General features: G+C 39.9%; 1 protein-coding gene across 4 annotated transcripts; it reads left to right on the top strand.

Moving 5' to 3' along the window:
- Positions 1-3,437: 3,437 nt before the first annotated feature.
- On the top strand, positions 3,438-20,718 carry LOC129776169 (uncharacterized). Of its 4 annotated transcripts, XM_055781643.1 has the most exons (6): positions 3,438-3,589; positions 4,050-4,257; positions 18,384-18,548; positions 18,611-18,666; positions 18,731-18,883; positions 19,004-20,718. In XM_055781643.1, exons 2-5 carry the CDS (start codon positions 4,194-4,196, stop codon positions 18,872-18,874), a joined length of 429 nt encoding a protein of 142 aa, XP_055637618.1. In that variant the 5' UTR covers positions 3,438-3,589; positions 4,050-4,193; the 3' UTR covers positions 18,875-18,883; positions 19,004-20,718. The 4 variants fall into 4 exon arrangements, with proteins under 4 accessions (XP_055637618.1, XP_055637615.1, XP_055637616.1 ...); XM_055781640.1 differs by having other exon boundaries at positions 3,439-3,589; positions 18,731-20,718; XM_055781641.1 differs by lacking the exon at positions 3,438-3,589 and adding an exon at positions 3,664-3,866 and having other exon boundaries at positions 18,731-20,718.
- Positions 20,719-21,007: the final 289 nt, after the last annotated feature.

The raw sequence follows: 21,007 nt of genomic DNA, 5'->3' as shown, positions 1-21,007 counted from the left end.
ACCCCATCCATAAGGTTCTGTACAACGTCAGGTTGTAGTTTTTTTTGAACAGAAATCCATTTTCACTTGAAGTCTGCCTCCGATTTGACAACTTTTGGGTTCTTCGGGAGGGCCTGCTTTATAATCGCCCAATATTTCTCTATTGGGCGAAGCTTCGGCGCGTTGGGCGGGTTCATTTCCTTTGGCACGAAGGTGACCCCGTTGGCTTCGTACCACTCCAACACGTCCTTTGAATAGTGGCACGAAGCGAGATCCGGCCAGAAGATGGTCGGGCCCTCGTGCTGCTTCAATAGTGGTAGTAAGCGCTTCTGTAGGCACTCCTTAAGGTAAACCTGCCCGTTTACCGTGCCGATCATCACGAAGGGGGCGCTCCGCTTTCCGCAAGAGTAGTTCGCTTGCCACACCATGTACTTTTTGGCAAATTTGGATAGTTTCTGCTTGCGAATCTCCTCCGGAACGCTGAATTTGTCCTCTGCGGAGAAGAACAACAGGCCCGGCAGCTGACGAAAGTTCGCTATGACGTAGGTTTCGTCGTCGATTACCAGGCAATGCGGCTTTGTCAGCATTTCGGTGTACAGCTTCCGGGCTCGCGTCTTCCCCACCATGTTTTGCCTTTCGTCGCGGTTAGGAGCCTTCTGAACCTTGTATGTACGCAGGCCCTCCCACTGCTTGGTCCGCTGGACGAATGAACTTGACAAATTCAGCTTATTGGCGACATCCCGGACCGAACTTCTCGGATCACGTCTAATCTGCTTAACTACGCGCTTGTGATCTTTTTCACTGACGGAGCATCCATTTTTGCCGTTCTTCACCTTCCGGTCGATGGTTAGGTTCTCGAAGTATCGTTTTAGTACTCTGCTGACCGTGGATTGGACGATTCCCAGCATCTTACCGATGTCCCGATGTGAAGTGACTGCACAGGATTAATTCACGACGCTCTTTTTCGATCGACGACATTTTTCCAAATTTATGAAAAATTGACAGTGAATCATGGCCAACGTGATCTATACACTCTTATCTGATTATTGGCGAAAGCTGAAGATATAATTCCTAAAAATTAAATTTCTACAGCGTTTTTTCCGTGATGCAATTTGACGTGACACCCTTTATTTTACAGTACTACTATGACAAAGGCAAAAATGCATCTCAAGCTGCCAATAAAATTTGTGCAGTTTATGGACCCGATACAGTTTCGATTTCCACCGCACAACGATGGTTTCAACGTTTTCGTTCTGGTGTAGAGGTCGTCGAAGATGCGCCACGCTCCGGAAGGCTTGTCGTCGAAAATTACGACAAAATCGCTGAATTTGCCGAGAAAGACCGGCATAGTAGCAGCCGTAGCATCGGCCAAGAGCTGGTGATAAGTCATCAAACCGTTATTAACCATTTGAAGAAGCTTGGATTCACAAAGAAGCTTGATGTATGGGTGCCACACACGTTGACGCAAAAAAACATCTTTGACCGTATCGACGCATGTGAATCGCTGCTGAATCGCAACAAAATCGACCCGTTTCTGAAGCGGATGGTGACTGGCGATGAAAAGTGGGTCACTTACGACAACGTGAAGCGCAAACGGTCGTGGTCGAAGCCCGCTGAAGCGGCTCAGACGGTGGCCAAGCCCTCATTAACGGCCAGGAAGGTTCTGCTGTGTGTTTGGTGGGATTGTCAAGGAATAATGTATTATGAGCTGCTTCCCTATGGCCAAACGCTCAATTCGGACCTGTACTGCCAACAACTGGACCGCTTGAAGGTAGCACTCATGAAGAAGAGGCCATCTTTGATAAACAGAGGCCGCATTGTCTTCCATCAGGACAACGCCAGGCCACACACTTCTTTGGTGACGCGCCAGAAGCTTCGGGAGCTCGGATGGGAGGTTCTTTTGCATCCGCCGTATAGTCCGGCCCTTGCACCAAGTGACTACCACCTGTTTTTGTCCATTGCGAACGAGCTAGGTAGTCAGAAGTTAGCCACAAAAGAGGCCTGTGAAAATTGGCTATCCGAGTTTTTTGCCAACAAGGAACCGAGCTTCTATAACAGGGGTATTATGAAGTTGGCATCTCGTTAGGAACAAGTCATCGAACAAAACGGCGCATATTTGACTTAAAACAGATGATTGTAACTAATTGTATGAACAAATGAAAATTCAAAAAAAATACCGCAGGACTTTTTTGACAGCCTAATATTTAAGAGACCAACTAAATGTATAAGTTTTAAGTTTGTATTTTTTCTGTTTTCATGTTTAATTTTAAGAAGGGTAATGGGCTTATAGCCTATTGTCCAAATAAACAAACAGATTTGGCGACAATCATCAATTCGTTACGGACAATTTTACCGCCTACTTGATCGGTCAAAGCGTATTGACGAAGCTCAGTAACAGACAAACTGTTGCATCGTACTACGTATGATATTCTTAACGACAACGACAACTAACGACGCAGCTCTGGTCATGAATATAACGGGGATATATTCATGTGAAGAAATATGATGAGATGTATAGAAATCGCATCAACCGTTTACACTAGCGTGAACTTATATAATGAATATATTCATATTTTCGGTGAATTTATTCACCTGACGTAGAACTGCATCCAACTTTAATGATTTCTCACCAGTGAGAAATTTACTAGCGTTTACATATGCCTGAATTTATTCTATTCATAGTGGTTATATATACCTCGAAGAAATGTATCATATATATTCTCACATCTATTTTCGCGTGAATAAATCTATCTATAGCTATAGATCTTCCTAATGTAAAAATTAATACATTGCACATCGTCTCATTCACATCGAAGGAAACGATCTCATCCGTGGAATCAGAACAAATGAGGCGTTCAAGTTTGCCTCAAATCGTGCGGTACTTAATATGTTAAGACATGTTCGAATGATTGATGAAGTTATCGGCTATAGTCGATGAAGTTGTTTTGGTTGCCTTAAACGGACATATAATTTAATCTCAACTGACTAGGTCGGTACTAGTGGTGACCGGTATGGATCGAGAGAATCCAATTCCGTGGGCAGGTTATAGAAGAATATTTTCAGGAACATGATAATTTCAAGCTACACTATGATTAGTGTTTACAAAGGTGATACCTAGCATGGTGTTATTAGCATCATGTTGTTAATGGCATGCTGTTAGAACTAGTTTGTAGGAGAGAAATCTGCTGCAATAGGGACGATTACTACACCGCTAATGGTTTGATGAGTATGGAGATTAGGTCTAGTCAGTGCCGAGATTTTTGTGAACCCCTCTCGTTACATTATCAATCGGGTGCCATAGCGTAGCGGTGCATAATGAGTTGTTAGTTATATTTGAGACTGATAGTTTATTAACGTAAATATGTCGTTATCCGGCAAAGGCTAAGATCCTGGCTTCTCCATTTAATTGATAGTATGAGAGAAATTCTCTCTCGAAAGAGGTTATCGCGAACGCTCTCCATCTAAACTCTCCTGTTCTATTGCTTCTCTATCACATTCCAGTTGAGACTCATCGTCGATGTAGATCTCACTTTTCGAAGCGCACAGTTTGTCGTCGGTCGGTCGCTAGTCCTCTTCGCGTATTCGATCCGTTGTGAAGCGTGTTTTGCGGGTAAACTACATTGATTCTGCTGCTTCCACTAGATTTTTTATTCACTATTCATTATTATCGCCATTAAACCTCAGCAAACTCATACCGTCTGGATATAGAGACAGATAAAACAAAAAGGCATTCATTAGGGTGAAAAACAACCCACTGGAAGGCTAGTACAAGGAACCTTACATGATTACACAATTTTTAGTGGCTGGAAGCATTTTTTTCCTCAGCCGAGCAGATTATTGATCGATGACACTTAGCTACTAACGTTGCTGGCAAATTGCTGATCCTGGTATGCGCTGTACTGTGGTTGTATTTCACCCTAGCTTATTTTTTTCCCTCTCCGCTGGAGCTAAACAATGTGGTGAATGTGAACTGTGATTCTGGATTTAATTGAAAAATTGTTCATATCCCACTTTATGTATCAGTAGCATGGAATAAAAAAATACAGCATTACAGCGCGTATGAATTTCAGGTGTATTTCGTTCGGTGGAATCAAGATCCCGTGAATCCCTTGTGACCGTTCCCTGTAGGCGGCAGAGTTATACCAGAAGTGTTCAGAGGTGTGATTTGGTGAAGAAAGTGTTCCATAGTTCTACAGAACCTAATCCAGTTCGATATGGCTGTGCAGCATTCGATTATATTGGCCAGCGTTTTGCTGCTATCGATTGTCGTTCAAAAAGGTAAGAGTCAAGCCCTAGAAGGACAAATGGAATCGATTTTTCAGCTCATCAGATTGTTGGCAAGTCATATAACCGTTTCACCGCCAATTGAGTAGGAATAGGAAAGCGCGTTTGGGGGATTAGCTCACGCATACTTCGTAACTCCGGATGCGAAGAAAGAAAATCCGAAGAAGCCTCCCCTCGGGGAGCAAAATTACTCACAAAGGACACTACATATTACATAATAGCAGTGTAGACCATTTGCCGAGGGTGGGTTGCACTGGTACGGTGCAAAATGTTTGCGATCGATATCCTACCTATTTCCAGTGCTGATTTCCCCAGTCTCACAGGCGGACGGAAACTCACGGAAGAGAGAGAGAGAGAGAGAGAGCAGGTGTAAACGCTGAGAGATTTTTGTATCTGCAAGGAAATTATATCGATAGCATGTGCTTCTTTAGATTCATGACTGTGTTTATGCCGTTTCATTTTTGCTGAGATCGATCAGAAAAACAAGAATCACATGTTATTCAGAAGGCACGACTGGAAGATTTTCTATGACTAATTTTGTTTCAGAATAGTCTTTTTCTAACGTCGTTTAATTCGTGTCTAGCATCACGTAACTGCAGGTGGTTTACCATATGGGGAAGCACAGAGTAGTTTGAATGGTATTGGATAGGTATAGTTCTCGACTCAAAACGCTTTATCTTTGTTACTGTGCTAAGACGTAGAATTTATTAGTGAATAAATTTTATAACTATATCTACAAGATCTAGACTTTGGCTGCTGTTGATTTTTGAGCTGTTGACAACTACAGCTTTTCATTCAACTGTTCCGAATAAGTGTTTTTAGTTGGAAGTATATTTCAAAGCGTGCAAATGCTGTTTTTTGTGCTGTCTTCGAATGAACCCATGGTTGGATTATCTCCTGAGGTTCTGTATTTGCATGCATCAAACGAAATCGCGCTGCTGCAATCACACCAACGGCTATTCTATTAGTTGTGAACAGAAGCCAATGAAAACATTTGCATATGAGAGAGTATCATTGAGTTGATAGTAGCGGGTCGCTAGTAGATTATTTGTACATCTACCGCATCCGCCAGTTGATTAATGGCAATCATATTGATCATTGAAATGTTGCCCCAGCTGCTTGTTTTTTCCCGTTTCCATTCATCCATTTCAGGGGCGCTCTGGAGGGATTTGGATTGACAAATTGAAATTAATTTGAAGCAAAACGTGCATAATAATTTATGTTTAAAATTTATTGGAAGATACGGAGCTATAAAACTTGCATACAAGGTGCGTTCCGAAAAGAACAGGACTTTTCCAAATGTGAACAATGAATCATGAATTTGTAAATAATATTCGAAATTATTTCTTCCAAAATAGAAATGCCACAGTGCTAGACATGGTTTTAAAAATTTCTGATCAAATCAAACAAAGACATTGAAACATTGAAAGAAAACATAGTAAAAAAAGAAAGGTGGTGCCCAAGATATGATTGCATTGTTAACGTAGGACTATGAAACTATTGCTATCAATTCGCGTGTTTATCAATTTCGCTATTGACGAATTTCATGCCAACTCGTCTTAGGAGTTGGCAGCACCATCTCAGATTGTAGTGAAGCGTTGTGGGTGTAAAGACATGGGTCATTTAAGCAACTTTGCATACTTGAAATATTCGAAAAAGTATTAGACTACTTTTTGGAAAAAGACAATTTTTTTTCTTAATTTTTACAAAAATTTATAATTTAAAAACTATGATACCTAAAAAATTCTTGTCAAAGGATAAATGTAGGAAATTGTTTAAATTTTCACAAAAAAAATGCCGAAAATTTTTTGGGAAAAAATTTCGCTGACAAAAAGTCAGTATAAAAATTAAAATTGATTTTTCTCATAAACGTATTTTTTTAAAATTCCCGAAAATATATTTATGAATAGCCCTTACAATTTCCAACAAGTCGTCCATACATCGGAAGATGGAGACCTTTACAGAAAAAAAGTTTTTCGAATAACAACTTTTTCATGTTTTCTGTGAAAAACAACTAACCCTAATTTTGTTTGAAGTCAAGTTAGCGATATAGTGTATTCGACATAGTTTTAGATCTTGTTAAAATATAAACTTTTGTCGAAGACATCAACTTTTTATCTTTTAAAGTTTTTGGATTATAAGTCATTTTTGTATGAAGACTCCTGAAAAAAATAATGTTTTGCTCGTAACATTTTTGTGTGTAAATTTTCACCTTTGACATGTCCTTGACATGTTTCTAAATAGAGAAAAGTGAGCAGAGCATGTAAATAGCGATGGTTTATATATAAAAATGTAACGAACTAAACATTAATAGTATTTTTTCAAAGAACAAAAGTGAAAAAGTTGTTGCTCGAAATACTTTTTCCATGTAAATGTGCCCATCGTCCGATGTATGGAAAACTTGTTGGAAATTTTAAGGGCTATTTCTTTCAGAATTTTGAAAGCATATGTTTTCGAGAAAAACAAATTTTAATTTTCAAAATATGTTTTTTTCAATGAATTGTTTTTCCAAAAAAATCTTAATCTTAATTTTTAATGAAAACCAAAATAATTTCCTACATTTCATCCTTTGACAAGAATTTTGTAGGTATCATAGTTTTTAAATTATAAATTTTTGTAAAAAATTAAAGAAAGTTTGTCTTTTTCCAAAAAGTAGTCTAATATTTTTTCGAATATTTCAAGTATGCAAAGTTGCTTAAATGATCCACAACGTTTCACTACTATCTGAGATGGTGCTGCCAACGGCCAATCGAGTCTATTATCTTATAAAGGAACGAAATTATATAATAAACTCTGTACTAAAATTTTTGATTACCCGTAGAATCACGCATCGTGATTATGTTCTAGCTTTATCGTACTCTTCAAAAACAAGTGTTCTATTGGGTGGGTAACCTCATTCGTTCTGTTTTTTTTTTGCATGAAAAATACATTTGTTTGAATAGTTAAATGAATTAATATATTATTCAAAGTATTGGCCATCGATAGCCACTACTTTTTTCCAACTTTCGGGAAATTTACGGATTCCTTCACGCAGGAAACGCTCATCTTTTGAAGCCAAGAATGAATTCAGCCAATTTTTGATACCCTGTTCTGAAGTAAAGCGTATTCCACCACTCAAAGCGTTCTGCATCGATCGAAACAAACGGTAGTCGGAAAGGGCAAGGTCTGAACTATAAAGTGGTGAACCAGAATTCACGATCCGCTATTTTCCAAATAGTTTTTAATTCGAACAGCAACATCAGGCCGAGCGTTGTCATGATAGAAAATTATCGACTCGTATCTGCACGCATAATCTGGACGTTTTTGGGCAATAGCTCAATAAACGGAAATAAACGGATCAATTGTTGTCTGTAGAAGTCCGTTTGACCAGGCTTTAGCAGCTCATATTGGATATATGGACCAAATACAAAGCATTATTTTGGCACCGTGTAATGCAATAATATTGCAAGCTCTATTTACGTTTGACACGAATCTTGACCAAGTAATATTTCTAATTCTTCGTCTTCAAACTATTTTGGTTGATCCGGACGCTGTCTTTAACACTAAAATCACCACTTTTAAATCGTCCAGACCATGCCCTACAAAATCTATCCAATGGTGCAGAGTCACCATAAACTTACAAAAGCATTCGATGCACTTCAACTGCACTTTTCCTTCAATGGAAACATAAAACTTCCCGCAAATGGTGTTTATTTGCAGCGAAACTCAACATTTTCAACGCAGTAAAAATTGAACTTGTTGTGTGAAACTCGAAGACTTGTAAACAATATTTGGTTGACAGATGTCGACATTTCACAATTCAGTAAAAATCAGCTGTCAGCTGTTAACTATTTTCCTTGTTTATTTTATAGAGGACTTAAACTTAAAAGGTCGCAACGTGACATGTACGGAACCGACTCCATATAAGCGGAACCAAACAACAAACACATACTTTTTAGAAAAAAATATCGCCCGTTGGGCTTCTAGTCATTCCGTGTTTCTCGGACACACAGCCGCCGATAAGCTGGTTGGCCATGATAGAATAGTTGGATATAGCCTGGAGAAACATCCATCCCACCAATCTTCACAAAATTAGAAACACCACATCACTTGGTTCGATCGAAGCAGCAGTCGAAAAAGATTGGTTCGTACCTGTTAGTATCAGTCTCTGACTTGTCACACTTTCTTTACTCACTTCTTTTTTATTGACAAAACAGAACTACCCTTAGGTTCCAGTAATGCGGCCTCCATATTCGTTCGCCATTTTTTGCTGTATTGTTATCATACCTAAGATTATCGTGTCCAACACATTATAGATCAAAGCCTAAGGCCTTGGATCAATCTAGGAAGCATGGCATCTTTTCAGTTTTTTTTAATCCGTTCCACGCTGACATTCAGTCATTGAGAATGAGAAGTCTGCTCCATACATACAAACATTTTAACGCTCTTAAGAAAAGTGCTTCTAACGTGGCGATCTAACGTACAAATTTATACCTAGGCGGCGATGAGAGTATGTCTTTGTATGTATTGTATGTCTGTCACCATGTACAGCGCTAGAACCATGCAAGCAACTCGGTACAATCGCTGTACCTGTACCGACCTATTTTTCCGCTGTACATGGCTACAGTTGTACTGTGCGCAGCGCCATAGACGGTTAGTGGTGGGTAGCATGAACAAAACGAATCAAAACATTTGGTATACATTCTTTTCATTGACTTTCTCTTGAGTTAATAACTCAGATTGGAACATATTTGTTGTGTTCGATAGTTTAGACGCTAAATAAAAACCTTTTTCATTGAAATATTGGTGAAAATACAATGCAATAAATTCAAACTTCTGATTGTCAGTCTGACATGCGGTACAATGTACAACCAAAGTATGTGTGTCATGCTATCGTGGTACCTGTACAACGCTGTACACGTACAGCGCTAGTACAGCTGTATGTCTGTCCATGGTATTAGATCGCCAATTGACGAATTTATGTTAGAATTGCAACCAGATGGCGTTGCCAACAACCAACTTGATATGATATCGATTGCATCGTCATTATTCACAGTTTGAGCTTCTGAAAAATGTCCGGAAGTTAGTACTCACAACCTATATTCACTATCAAACATAAACATTTCGAAGATTATCTATGACTTTGGTCCATTGTAAATAGACAAAAATATAATTTTCTTACCATTTACTGATGACATTTAATGGCTAAAATGATTTTAAATAGAAATTAATGAAAATAATCACGAGTAAAATAAACAAACACCCTTACTTTTGTGGTTCTGAGCTCTAATGTAGATGTCGCATAAGCTGATTCAGCTTTGCGTAAATTCGTCAATAGAGATGCTACAAAAGTAGACCGATAGGGACAGCAAACGACGCCATATTCTTTCACGCTTTCTTGACATTTCTCTTCAGTAAGGTTTGTCATTTCATAATGAAGAGATATACGATCCAACAACGAGTCGAGATTATTAAAATTTTCTACCAAAATTCGGAGTTAATGGCCGCAATTTTAAGAGCGCTTCGTCCAATTTACGGTCGTAATAATCGTCCTGCCAGATCAACAATTGAGCGTCTAGAGAAAAAAAATTATCCACAGGCACAGTACAAAATGTTCCCGTGCCAGTGAGACAAAGAAGTGTCCATAGTGTCGAGAATATTTCTTCCGCTAGAGCATCAATTGAGGAAGACCTGAATCAGTCTCTCATTCGTCGTTCTCATGCGTTGGGCATCTCTGTGACGTCGGTGTGGCGAATTTTGCGAAAAGATCTTGGCCTACATCCTTACAAGATCAAATTGACGCGAGAACTGAAGCCGCTTGACCACCAGTAGCGCCATATGTTTGAACATGAATTCACGGACATATCAATTGGGCTGAGCAACAACTTGAAAATGATCCAGATTTCATCGAACAATCATCTTCAGCGATGAGGCTCATTTCTGCCTGAATGGCTTCGTCAATAAGCAAAATATGCATTATTGGTCAGCCAGCAATCCACACGTACTCCATGAGTCACCATTGTATCCTGAAAAAAATACGGTTTGAACAATATGTGGTTTCAACTCGATACACAGTACACTCGATTCGTTGAAAACCAAGTTTGGTGAGCGTGTTATCTCACAAAATGGTCCAGTCAATTGGCCGCCTCGGTCGTTCGATTTGACGCCGTTAGACTATTTCCTGTGGGGCTACTTCAAGTCTATGGTCTATGCCAACAAGCCAGCGACGATTGATGAACTTTGTACGAATATCGAACGTGAAATTGCAGCAGTATCGTCCGATTTATGTTTGAAAACCGTCGAAAATTAGGTTCAGCGTCTTGACTTCTGCAAGCGTGCCCGTGGTGGTCATGCAAAAGAAATCGAGTTCCATACATAATGACATCAAATGTACTTTATCATGAATAAAGAACTTCATTGATATCCAAAATCGTTTTTGTTTTATTAAAAAAAAACTTTCGCAGCGCTCTTATTGAAAATACCTTTGTGCATTTGACCCTTTAAAACTTTATAAAGCTATCAAATACAGCATTTATTTTATTGGGTGCATGATCTCACACAGTAGATCCCTAACAGAATGCTTACGGCGAAAAACTTACCAAGTTGTTGCATTTTCAACGAATTTTCTGTCGGTGCTCTTAAATCGTGATTTTTTTACATAAAAATGACTCCCAAATTAATATCGTACATTTTTTGCAGTCCTAAAAAAAATTTGAGTATTGCCAAATACCTTTTGAAGTTTTTGGTTGAGCAAAATATTGAAATATTATTCTAAGTGCAGCGAAAAAAATATTTTTTCGTAGGTGGCAATATAGTTGCCACGGCCTTATAAAGGGTTTACTCAGAATAAAACATATTTTCTGCCAAAGATAGTTTGGGTGTACTCAAGGTGTGTATATATAATATAACGGTGTACCTAAGTTGAGATTTCTTATGTCAAATAACACGTATTCTGAGTGGCAAGCTCTAGATTGCGCGTGTACCAGTGCATATCGGAAGAACTTACTCTGACGAAAAATCTTCCGTCCAGAACGGGAATCGAACCCGAACCCCCGGCATAATAATGAGATTTTATTATGAGATGAGATTATATTATCCACGGCACATTTATTTAATTAGAGTTGATGAAGTATAGATGCAACCAGGTGTGAGGTACTTCCCCTTCAAGTGATTGTTGTGTGGCAATGAGATATACAATGTTTAGCACCTTTCGAGTCGTGTTATCGATAATTGTGGGCACACATGAGAGAATGGTTAGTACTTATCAGTATATTTTCCATTGCAATCTGCATTTAACAATTTTGCGGCTTAGTCTCAGTTTGAAATTAACGTTTTCTTGTGCCACGATCATCGCATGTAGTTGTTATTCAGTAGTTGTAATAATTCAGTAGTTCTCGGAAATCTTTCAGAAAATTTTATATGCAAGTTCATTTATCAAAATCTATATTGTTCCCGTTAATATGGAATATGATTTTTTGTGTTCCGCTACCGGCTTTTGGATCGTCAATTACTCATCTGCTGTTCAGATTTTAGTTACTCACTCGTTTGATGTATGGGTTGCATGTTGTACTCATAAATCCTGGCTTATTCTCCTATTTTGTACGAAACTCCGGGCTTGCTGTACACACTTAGCTGCAAAACGATGGTAAAGATGGTAATGTAATTTGTGTACGAATCCTGCTCGGTGGAACTTGAGTAGTTCCGGAAAAGTCAGTAGTCTCTTCCGTAGACACTCCTCCTGGTGGATTTGGCTATTTTTTTAAAGTCTCTCTCAGCCTCAGTCTCAGCCTCTTGGTTCGTCTCTGTAGAGACGCAAGTTGAAATTACAGAAAGTATTTACAAAATACATTACACGCAATTTTACATAACATTTAAATTAGTCTGAACAATACTCACTGCTCCCACATTGCCTTAACATCTTCGAACCTGGTGATGGAACTGTTTATTTACCGCAGAAATTTACTTCTCTCTGTGAGTCACTTTTCGTCCCAAAAGGTGTTTAAGAAATTGGTGATCGATCGTTTTACTTTCTTCAGCGACACCTCCAGTGTAAGAATTGGGCCTCGTGTGACGAATTTCAACAATCAACAATTTTCAATCGGCCGCTTCGTCTCCTGCTACTATGTCCAGGTATCCACATGAGCACAGTGTCAGGCAATAGACACTTCCTTACCCCTTGTATCCATGCGTGTCTGAACATAACTACATCGATTACACTCACCGAGTCGGAGGCGACCAGCAGCGGCATTGTTGACGGGATTGTAGCTGCCACGTAGTTTCTGGGTACTTCAGCCGAGGAAAGCTGGCAGAAGTCTTTCGCTGGAAACTAGTGTTGTTTCTGTCACTTACTCCGAAACCGATATGATATCTTGGATATCTTAGAGCCGTCCGTTTACATGATCTCATGGAAACGGTATTTTCCAGCTGTCATTGCAATGAAAGGCCTACCGAGCGCGTTCCAGCTCGGAAGGTGTTCCTGATGCCGTTTTCTACTCGAACGGCTGAGAACCTCCAATTAATCGCCCTAAACCAGATTCCAAGCTGCCACGCTCACACACTCAGGTGTGTTTTCTCCCTACCGTTGGGTTTTGCAAGAAAACTTGACGTGTTGGATACGATAGCCGAACCGACAGGTAAGTCGAAAGGGGATTTTTCCACTGTAGCACATACAAAGACTGCTGACTGCTGAGTTCATAGTGGCTCGTTGTAAATTGGTGCCAGTGATTTAGGTAGCTTGTCTCCGGACAAACACGTAAGATGAAGGCCATAGAAGGGGAGGCGGCTGTTGATGATTGCTTTGGCCATTCGTATAAGTATCTTCCTGTTTTTGCTCTGATGGGGTTTGGAGAACGTTTTAAGCAACTTTAACCGGATGGCGCAGCTCTTTTTCTCCAGACTTATCTCACTCCTTAACTGGCGAATTCACCTGCCCCCGGGCTTCTGAATGCCAAAGGGGGACTAGACTCAACGGAATGCACGTATCTGCATGCTCGATCTGTTTTAGTTTGACAGAGGAATTGTCGGACAATCGCGCAGGTGCTAAGGATGATCGACTTTTGGATGCCGGCTAATTCCTTCTCCATGTTCAACCCCTTTACCGCTTCCTGGAGAGTCTTCGGGACAATCGCAGTTCCAGAGAAAACGACTGGAACAATTCTTGGGGCCCCTCTTAGCTCCCTCAGTTCTTTGAGTTCAAGGCCAATGGGCGGTACTTGCAAATTTTGCGACCGTGGATCTCCTTCAGATTTTGGTTCAGCGGAATAGCGACATCGATTATGGTGACTTTGTGGTCGCTCTTGACGTAAACCATTATATCTGGATGGTTATGGTGGATCGAGAGGTCGGTCAGAACAGTGTGATCCCAGTCAGTGCCACAAATTATCAAAATTTATTCACGAATGAAGGAATTAGATTTTTTTCCAGTATCGGATGAATTCTCTTCTGTTGAAACTCAACACTATATCTGTCATAATGAGTATAACACAAGAGACGAGACGCGTGAACTTTGTCTGGTATATTGATCGAAAACAGCATGAACGAATTTCGAAAAGTCTGCATTCAGGCACTTTCATTACTGTCAATAATTTCAGATGATTATCACGAACGTTAAGTTGATCTTCATCGCTTGCAGGGAATTTTTATTGAAAACTTGTCACCCATTGCACATATTAATGGTGGTGTATGCCATTTCCGGGCAATCGTGAGTAGATTCATAAAACGTAGCAAGAGTTATTCTATACATTCCATTGCCGAACTCGCCAAAAACAAGAATGTTGTGTGATGAATTGCCATCCTTTACCATTAATTGATTTCAATCTCAATTGGTGACGTTGAATTTTATGCTTTGATTTTCATTAACACGCAATGATCTTCATTTTCGACCTTACGAATACCATGACGAAAAGGAAGATGCAAATAAAAAATGAACTTCATGGCAAGCTGATGTTGATGTTCATTCCACTGGGGTTCATTGATAGTGGTGTTTCATATTTATCGACTCTCGCTTCAGCAGTAGGTTATCAATACAAGAAATGCAGAGATTCGCCGAATTTGAATGTCGTGAACGTGAATATTTTCAGCACTGATCCCAGTACAGCTTGAAACGGTCATTTTCCAGGACAGGTGCAGACAGGTACCGGTAGTTTGGTACGTTGTCGGTATTATCCTGTCCTGGATGGCTATCATGTCGGCTTCTTCTACAGAAGGAGTACACCACGCGTTAGTAACAGATTAGATGCGGCCTTGTCGACGTGTGGCCGGTCCACTTGATGGGGGTGGGCACCATGCACTATCTTCTGCTTCCAAGCTGCGATCTGCTCCTCCACTGTCTGCAGATTGCAGTTGAGTTGTTACTCCGCTTGCGCCAAGTGCAGAGCGCTGTAGCCTCTGTCAGCGGCGCAGACAGCCCGGTATAACGCGTTTTGTTTGGCGCGTTCTGTGAAGTACTCGCGCAGTTGTCGTAGCTGGGCAACACACAGTGCAGATATGTCCAGTATTCCAAGTCCCCCTCCTTTGCGTGGTAGTGACACTCTCTCCAGTGCCGATTGAGGATGGTGAATCCCGCCTCGACGAAATTTACATGGAAGCTTCAAGACAATGTTGAGTCTAGAATGACACCCAGGTATTTGAAGCTATGCACCTTTTCTATAGATACATTTAAAATCTGGGGATCAGGATCTATCGTAATTTTCTTCCTAGGTGAATGTACTATATATGGAGCACAATGTTCTTTTGGCATTATTTACTACTACATATTGCTGCCTACCAGTTAAATAACTGTGCACTATATCACTCCACTGATTCCATACCTGTTCAGCTTATTCAATAATATATTATGATCGATAGTGTCAAAGGCCTATTTAAGGTTTTTAAGATTTTAAGGCACCAACCATTTTTCGATCAATTCCATTAATAAATTCAGTGACTGCTGTTGTTGTACTACAGCCTCGTCTGAAACCGTATTGATATTTGAGGAGAAGAATTCGCACAAATCTGTTCAAAAGCATACTTTCAGAAATCTTGTTGAATACAAATAGCGTTGAAATTGGTCGATAATTGCATGGATTCCAGGATTCATCGGATTTGAAAACTGGCACTACTCTAGCTATTTTGAGACAATTCGGATAACTACCTGTGGTTAGTATTTTGTTGAACAGGTCTGAGCAGACCCTAGCGAAAGCTGGCGTGTTTTCTTTAATTAAATGTGCCGGAACGTTATCAGAACCGTAAGTTTTTTACTGTTCAGATTATTTCGTTTGGTGTTGATGGATACAAACAGATTTTGGACATTTTGGACATAAAGCTCTTCTCATGATCGTGATTCTCGTGATCGACAAGGATCCTCAGCGTTTTACGGCGTGGCGTGAAGTCGTTATACAGTTTTAACTAGGAGTTGGGTCCCCGGTGTCTCCATATGGTCGCTCTTCTGCGCTGGTAGCAGCCCACTGGCCGATATCGTGGGATTTTGTGCATGTGTTGATGTTTTTTTGTATTTTGACCTCGATGGTCCGACTTGTGACGAAATTCTCGAAAAAGTGTTGTAATCGTCTACAAGCCAATCTGCCAGTATTATGAGATCTAGCAGGATATACCTATATGCCTTTCCCAGGTCCAGAACTACCATCTCAACGTGTTTATTCCAAGGTAATCCATTTTTCGTTTTCGGATAGAAAGGTGACTAGGCGTCTGTTCGACATCGTCTCCAGGGTGTCTAACGGTGTTGCTGCTCTGGCAGATCTAGGGTATAGGTATTACGATGCTTTTGTCTCCAACCCTCAGGGAACTGCTGTTTTTATCAGAAGTCGTTGGAGATGTTGAGAAGAGTGATTTACTTTAGCCTTTTGTAAATAAATGAACTGTTAACTCTACGAATCTGAAAATGGGGCATGTAACGATTGTTGAGAAATTTTAAATGCATATTACGCAAAATCGTCATCGCGATATATGTTATACTATATGCACTGCTTTTCAATATTACCAGCCAGAAAATCACCACTTGCCATCGTTCAACGGAGGCCTTTTCGGATACGGAATTGCGACAAATGTGCGACCAACGTGCGCAGATTCTTATTTCACTCCCCTCCTGATTGGCTCGAAACCTTTTTGTTTTCCATTGTGGTTCTACATTGGGTTCTAATTTACTAACATAAACTGACTAGACGTCCCGCGTTACGCGGAACAGTCCCGCATTTCAACAAAATGTCCTGCGTTAGATTACGTCCCGCGAAACGTCCCGCATTTGGCAAAAGAAACGAAAATGTCCCGCGATATCAATATATTTCAATATTACAATTTGATCATGTTGATTTTATTAAATGCATGAACCTCAAAAAAAAACTATTATTTGGCAGACTGTTCAAGAGAGCTTCCAATGCATCCAAAGATTAATACGTTGAGCTGGTTTCATTGCACCAACAGTGGACTTTTTGTTTAGAGAGTGTCAAATGGAAACGACAGCAACAAAATTAGCAAATGATTTTTATAAAAGTCCCCTATTGATCCGAAGGGACCAACGTGAGTCAGACGAAAAGTTCATCTTTGATCCTCGGTCAGCGCTTAACGTTTTAAATAAGCCGGAAGAACTAGTGTATACGGACAGGAAGAGGCAGGGTTGTTTGATGAAGTATCGTAAATGAAGCGCTTGGCGGCCTTAAGGAAGTTGGCCGGAACCTCAACCATGGCCGATGAAAAGATATATGTCGGCGTGTTCTTTTACCTTTTCGTGGCTTTGGTGGTCGGCTATCTCTCCATTTTGGCCATTCGCTCAAAAGTTTTCTATCGGTCGCAGCTGGAGGATGTTGGGAAGGTTGGCGGTCTTCGCGACATTGTTTACCTCCAGCTGATCCATCCTCCAGTGATCTTTTGGCATAAAGGGCAGATCCCAGGTTCGGCATTTAGACCACATCACCTTAGCAACTTCCGGCAAGCAAAACTCGAAAGAAGAGCAGCTTGGACATTCCCTTCTCGTTTGTTAGAGAATGACCTTCTTCGAGAACTTGATGTGGGTGATATATTCGTCGCCATCGCTCACCTGGGGAACGTAAAGTATTCGGCCCCCTGCCATTCGTTGAATTCAAGCATCAAGTACGTCTTGTCTTTCATTATGAGCACGAAAGGAAGTTTTTCACTTATTTCCCCGGATTTCATTATCTTTTGTAGTAATACAGATCAGGTTTAATTGCAAGGACACATGTTAAGAGTTTCCCGAATAAATGAGCTATTAAGCTATGGTTTAAGTTCACATAACGTATATACATAGCGTTTTGTTTTTTGTGCCCCGCGTTAGATCTCTGACAATCTGGTCACTTTATACTAATATAAATTTAGCTCGTCCTAGAATCATACGCGCATCCGGTTAAATAACAAACAGAGAGAAAAACGTTAATCTAAACGTAAAACAGCGCGTTGTTGAATTTGCCCCGAAAAATTGGCGAACAACCAAAAAATTAAACAAGGGCAAATCAACATACGAAAGAAACAACAACAATCAGGGCGGTTCACTATATACGATTAGACGAGGAATTTATTGAGCTTTTTTTTTGCATAAAACCCAAACAGTGAAGATAGCAAAGTGAGTGAACAATTTAACAGATAAAGTAGGTATGCTTTCTGGATTTTGCTTGCGGCTTGCGCTGTGAGGAGACAACCTTTTTAGCATATAATTTGGCGTTAACCTCCATAGTCTGGTTTACTTATTTCTTCTTACAATTTATTTTGAATCGATGAATCGATGCCTGTTATGAATTATTCTACATTTGCTGACAACAAGCACTTATATGAATGACGTATTGAATGAGTATTGAATTTTTTTCGGATTTCTGTGGGCGATTTGGACGTATCGACGAGGGACGGCTTATCTTATAAGACGAGGAGCGCGACCTCGGACGAGATATGGATCGGAACTGTAACAAAAACGCATTTGTACTCATTTGTACGCTTTCTAAACAAATGATTGTAAGTTAGACCTCCCAATTGACTTACTTCGTCTATCTTTCATATTGCTGTATCCTTGTGGTAACCATACCCACGTTTAGCTACGTGAAATGTGGATTCCGTTTGTCCTTAATATCTCTAGATGAAGTTGAAGTTTAACTAATAAAATCCCAAAGTATCAATCTAATTGGTCCTATTCCATTCGACAGGCGACGCTATCAAGTGCTTCGTTTGCAACAGCGCGGAGGATTCGCAGTGTGCCTATGACATCCCGCCGGTTGACATGCAGACCGACTGCGACACTTACAAGGATGGCAACAAGTACACCTTCTGTCGGAAGATTATACAATCGATTGAGTTCTCTGTCAATAACCGTAAGTTTAGCGCCCCGGGCGAGCGATGTGAGCTGAATGATAATTTCCTTCCTTCCTTCCAGTTCCCGCAGATACCAGAGTGATCCGTGGATGCGGCTGGGATGAATCGTCTTATAAGGTATTTATACTTCGATGGGAGATAATTGATATTCTGTTCCAAACAAATTGATTGTGAATTCCAGGGCAAATGCTACCAGCGCTCTGGCTTCGGTGGTCGTCAGGAGGTTTGCGCTTGCTATGAAGACAATTGCAACGGTGCATCATCGCTGCAAGCTACCTTGGGATTGCTCATGGCTGCCGCAATCGCATTCTTAGTTCGTGCTTAATCCTTTTGAGTATGTGCAACGGGTATCGTTCCAGCACCGGGTGCTATTCATTAGTGATTTTAGTCATATTTTTTATTCATAGCGGAACAATGATTCTATTTTGCTATCTTTTTATTTCATTTCATCCAGAGTATTGGGAGAGAATGCTTCTAAAGCATTACAAAGAATAACGATATGAAATTCCGGTGCAGCTGCATCAGGCGGAACGGAATGTAGGTCATTTGTTTAAGTATTAGATTTAATACCCTCTAAGCGAAAACTGAACCAAATTATTAATGCAATTTCATATAATTTAAATAGACATCTCCATTTGTACGTCATTTTTAGGGAGAATTTTGAAGCATTCCATTTTCAAGGGTAAATTTCTAACGCTAGGAACGATTGACCAGCAGTAGTGGATTTAATGTAACGTTTCGGTTCCGTCCCAAAGCAGTGAACAGAACTATTATGTTCAAACGTATACAGCGTTCGGTTGTGTCCGGGTAATGTTTTAGATAAGTTCATTCACTCAGTTAAAGTGGCAATCGAATGCCAGAATACACAAGCTGTACCTTTTGTAAATATGAACGTTCAGTTTAGTAAGTTTTGTTATCGGTCCACATTTAAGAAGATAGAAATAGTACTTCAGATTAGGGGAAACACATTTTCCAAGCAGATGAATCGTTTATTTGGAATACACCGACAGTTGAATAAAATTAAAGCGATTTTTGTTTTCCTACGACCTTCTTGATTCATGAATCTGTGTATGTGTACTAGGGGAGCAGTAGATCTAAACATTGCTTTGCTTTTGCCATCGGAAGCACTTAGTACTTTACGGGCCTACGGATAAACTCAGACACTCTGCCAGGTTATCGCTGAGGTCAGCTTTTTGCTGAGTGCAATGATCTTCTAAGAAGTCTGATAGAAGTTTCCCAATAGTCCAATGTAGAGTTTATACGATGCTTTACAGTGAGAATCTTTATAAAAACCAGAAAGTTCGGATCAAGGGTTTCTGTTAGGCACCGGACTGAGTAAGAAACGGTTTGTTGCTGATAAAAATAGTAACAGCAATTCGTTTCTTCCGTCGGTCTCTCTTATCTTAAAACAACACTACACACTCGTGACCCTAGGATGAGAGCATCTATTCAATATGAATTGAAATTTTTCCGATTGATTGATGTTTTTTTTTATTTTACTCACTCCCTTTCATAAAATAGGAATATGCTCCACTCGAGCTGAAGAGATATATTTAATTGATTGTTTTTTTTCAAGAGCAAATAAATAGAGAACTTTAAGATCCAAGTGTTATGTAAAAAACAGAAACATTTAAAAATAAACGAAAAATATACTGCTTTATACGCTGATCAAACCGAACGAATACATAGTAATATAATGTTAGAGATAAATCAATTGTTTGAAGATAAAGTAATAGAGGGAAAAAATGTTTACGTATTTGTAGAGTTAAGGCAAAAATGAAAACTTCCCGAATCACAGCTAATTTCTCACACACGAGCATCTTCTCGTTCAGTTCAATTGCAATAGTACCAACAGGCGAATGCTAGGAATCAGTCATCAATTGGCACACTGCACTTTGTTTCAATTTCTACCAAAACACCAAAGGCGAGATCGTGAAAATTGACTGACTGCCATCGCTTACGAACCCCAAAAATGGGTTTCCTGATCTTGTCAAGTATAGCATTCTGAAAAAAAGGTTACATCGGCATACGCTAAGCGCAAAAGTTCAAATAGTTTTCTTATAAGATAACAAATCTCAAATGCGAGACCCAGGATAGTGGTCAATAGAGATTGCCATCGGAGGGAAATAATAAAATGATAAAATTATGTTTTGATTCTGCGAAACGAAACATTGTCTACGGGTCTTTATTTTGTAAAAGAAAGTCTTGCCTTCGTGGCCCGGGTCAGTGCCATAAACACACATCACATGCATCAGCGGTAATTTGGCTTTTATTGCAGAGGTCAGCTGTATTTGTGATATGATGCTATGTTTGGAGATGATGTTTAGCAATTGGCAGCAACAAAATAGGCGGCCGGAAGTACTTGATTGAGCAGATTCGGATGATGGGAATGTGTACTGGGATGGATCATTCGTATCAACTTCTTGCCAATGGTTTGTGTGCGCACATGATCTACATA

The sequence above is a fragment of the Toxorhynchites rutilus genome, chromosome 3 (genome assembly GCF_029784135.1).
Source record: "Toxorhynchites rutilus septentrionalis strain SRP chromosome 3, ASM2978413v1, whole genome shotgun sequence".
Taxonomy (NCBI): domain Eukaryota; kingdom Metazoa; phylum Arthropoda; class Insecta; order Diptera; family Culicidae; genus Toxorhynchites; species Toxorhynchites rutilus.
Note: the sequence above shows the minus strand (reverse complement) of the source record. Positions and strands in the feature narration are given on the sequence as shown.

Coding starts and splice junctions, on each gene's coding strand:
- LOC129776169 (XM_055781643.1), top strand. CDS start 4,194: ATGGCTGTGCAGCATTCGATTATATTGGCCAGCGTTTTGCTGCTATCG. Junction 4,258..18,383: donor ATCGATTGTCGTTCAAAAAG/GTAAGAGTCAAG, acceptor TCCATTCGACAG/GCGACGCTATCAAGTGCTTC. Junction 18,667..18,730: donor GGGATGAATCGTCTTATAAG/GTATTTATACTT, acceptor TGTGAATTCCAG/GGCAAATGCTACCAGCGCTC.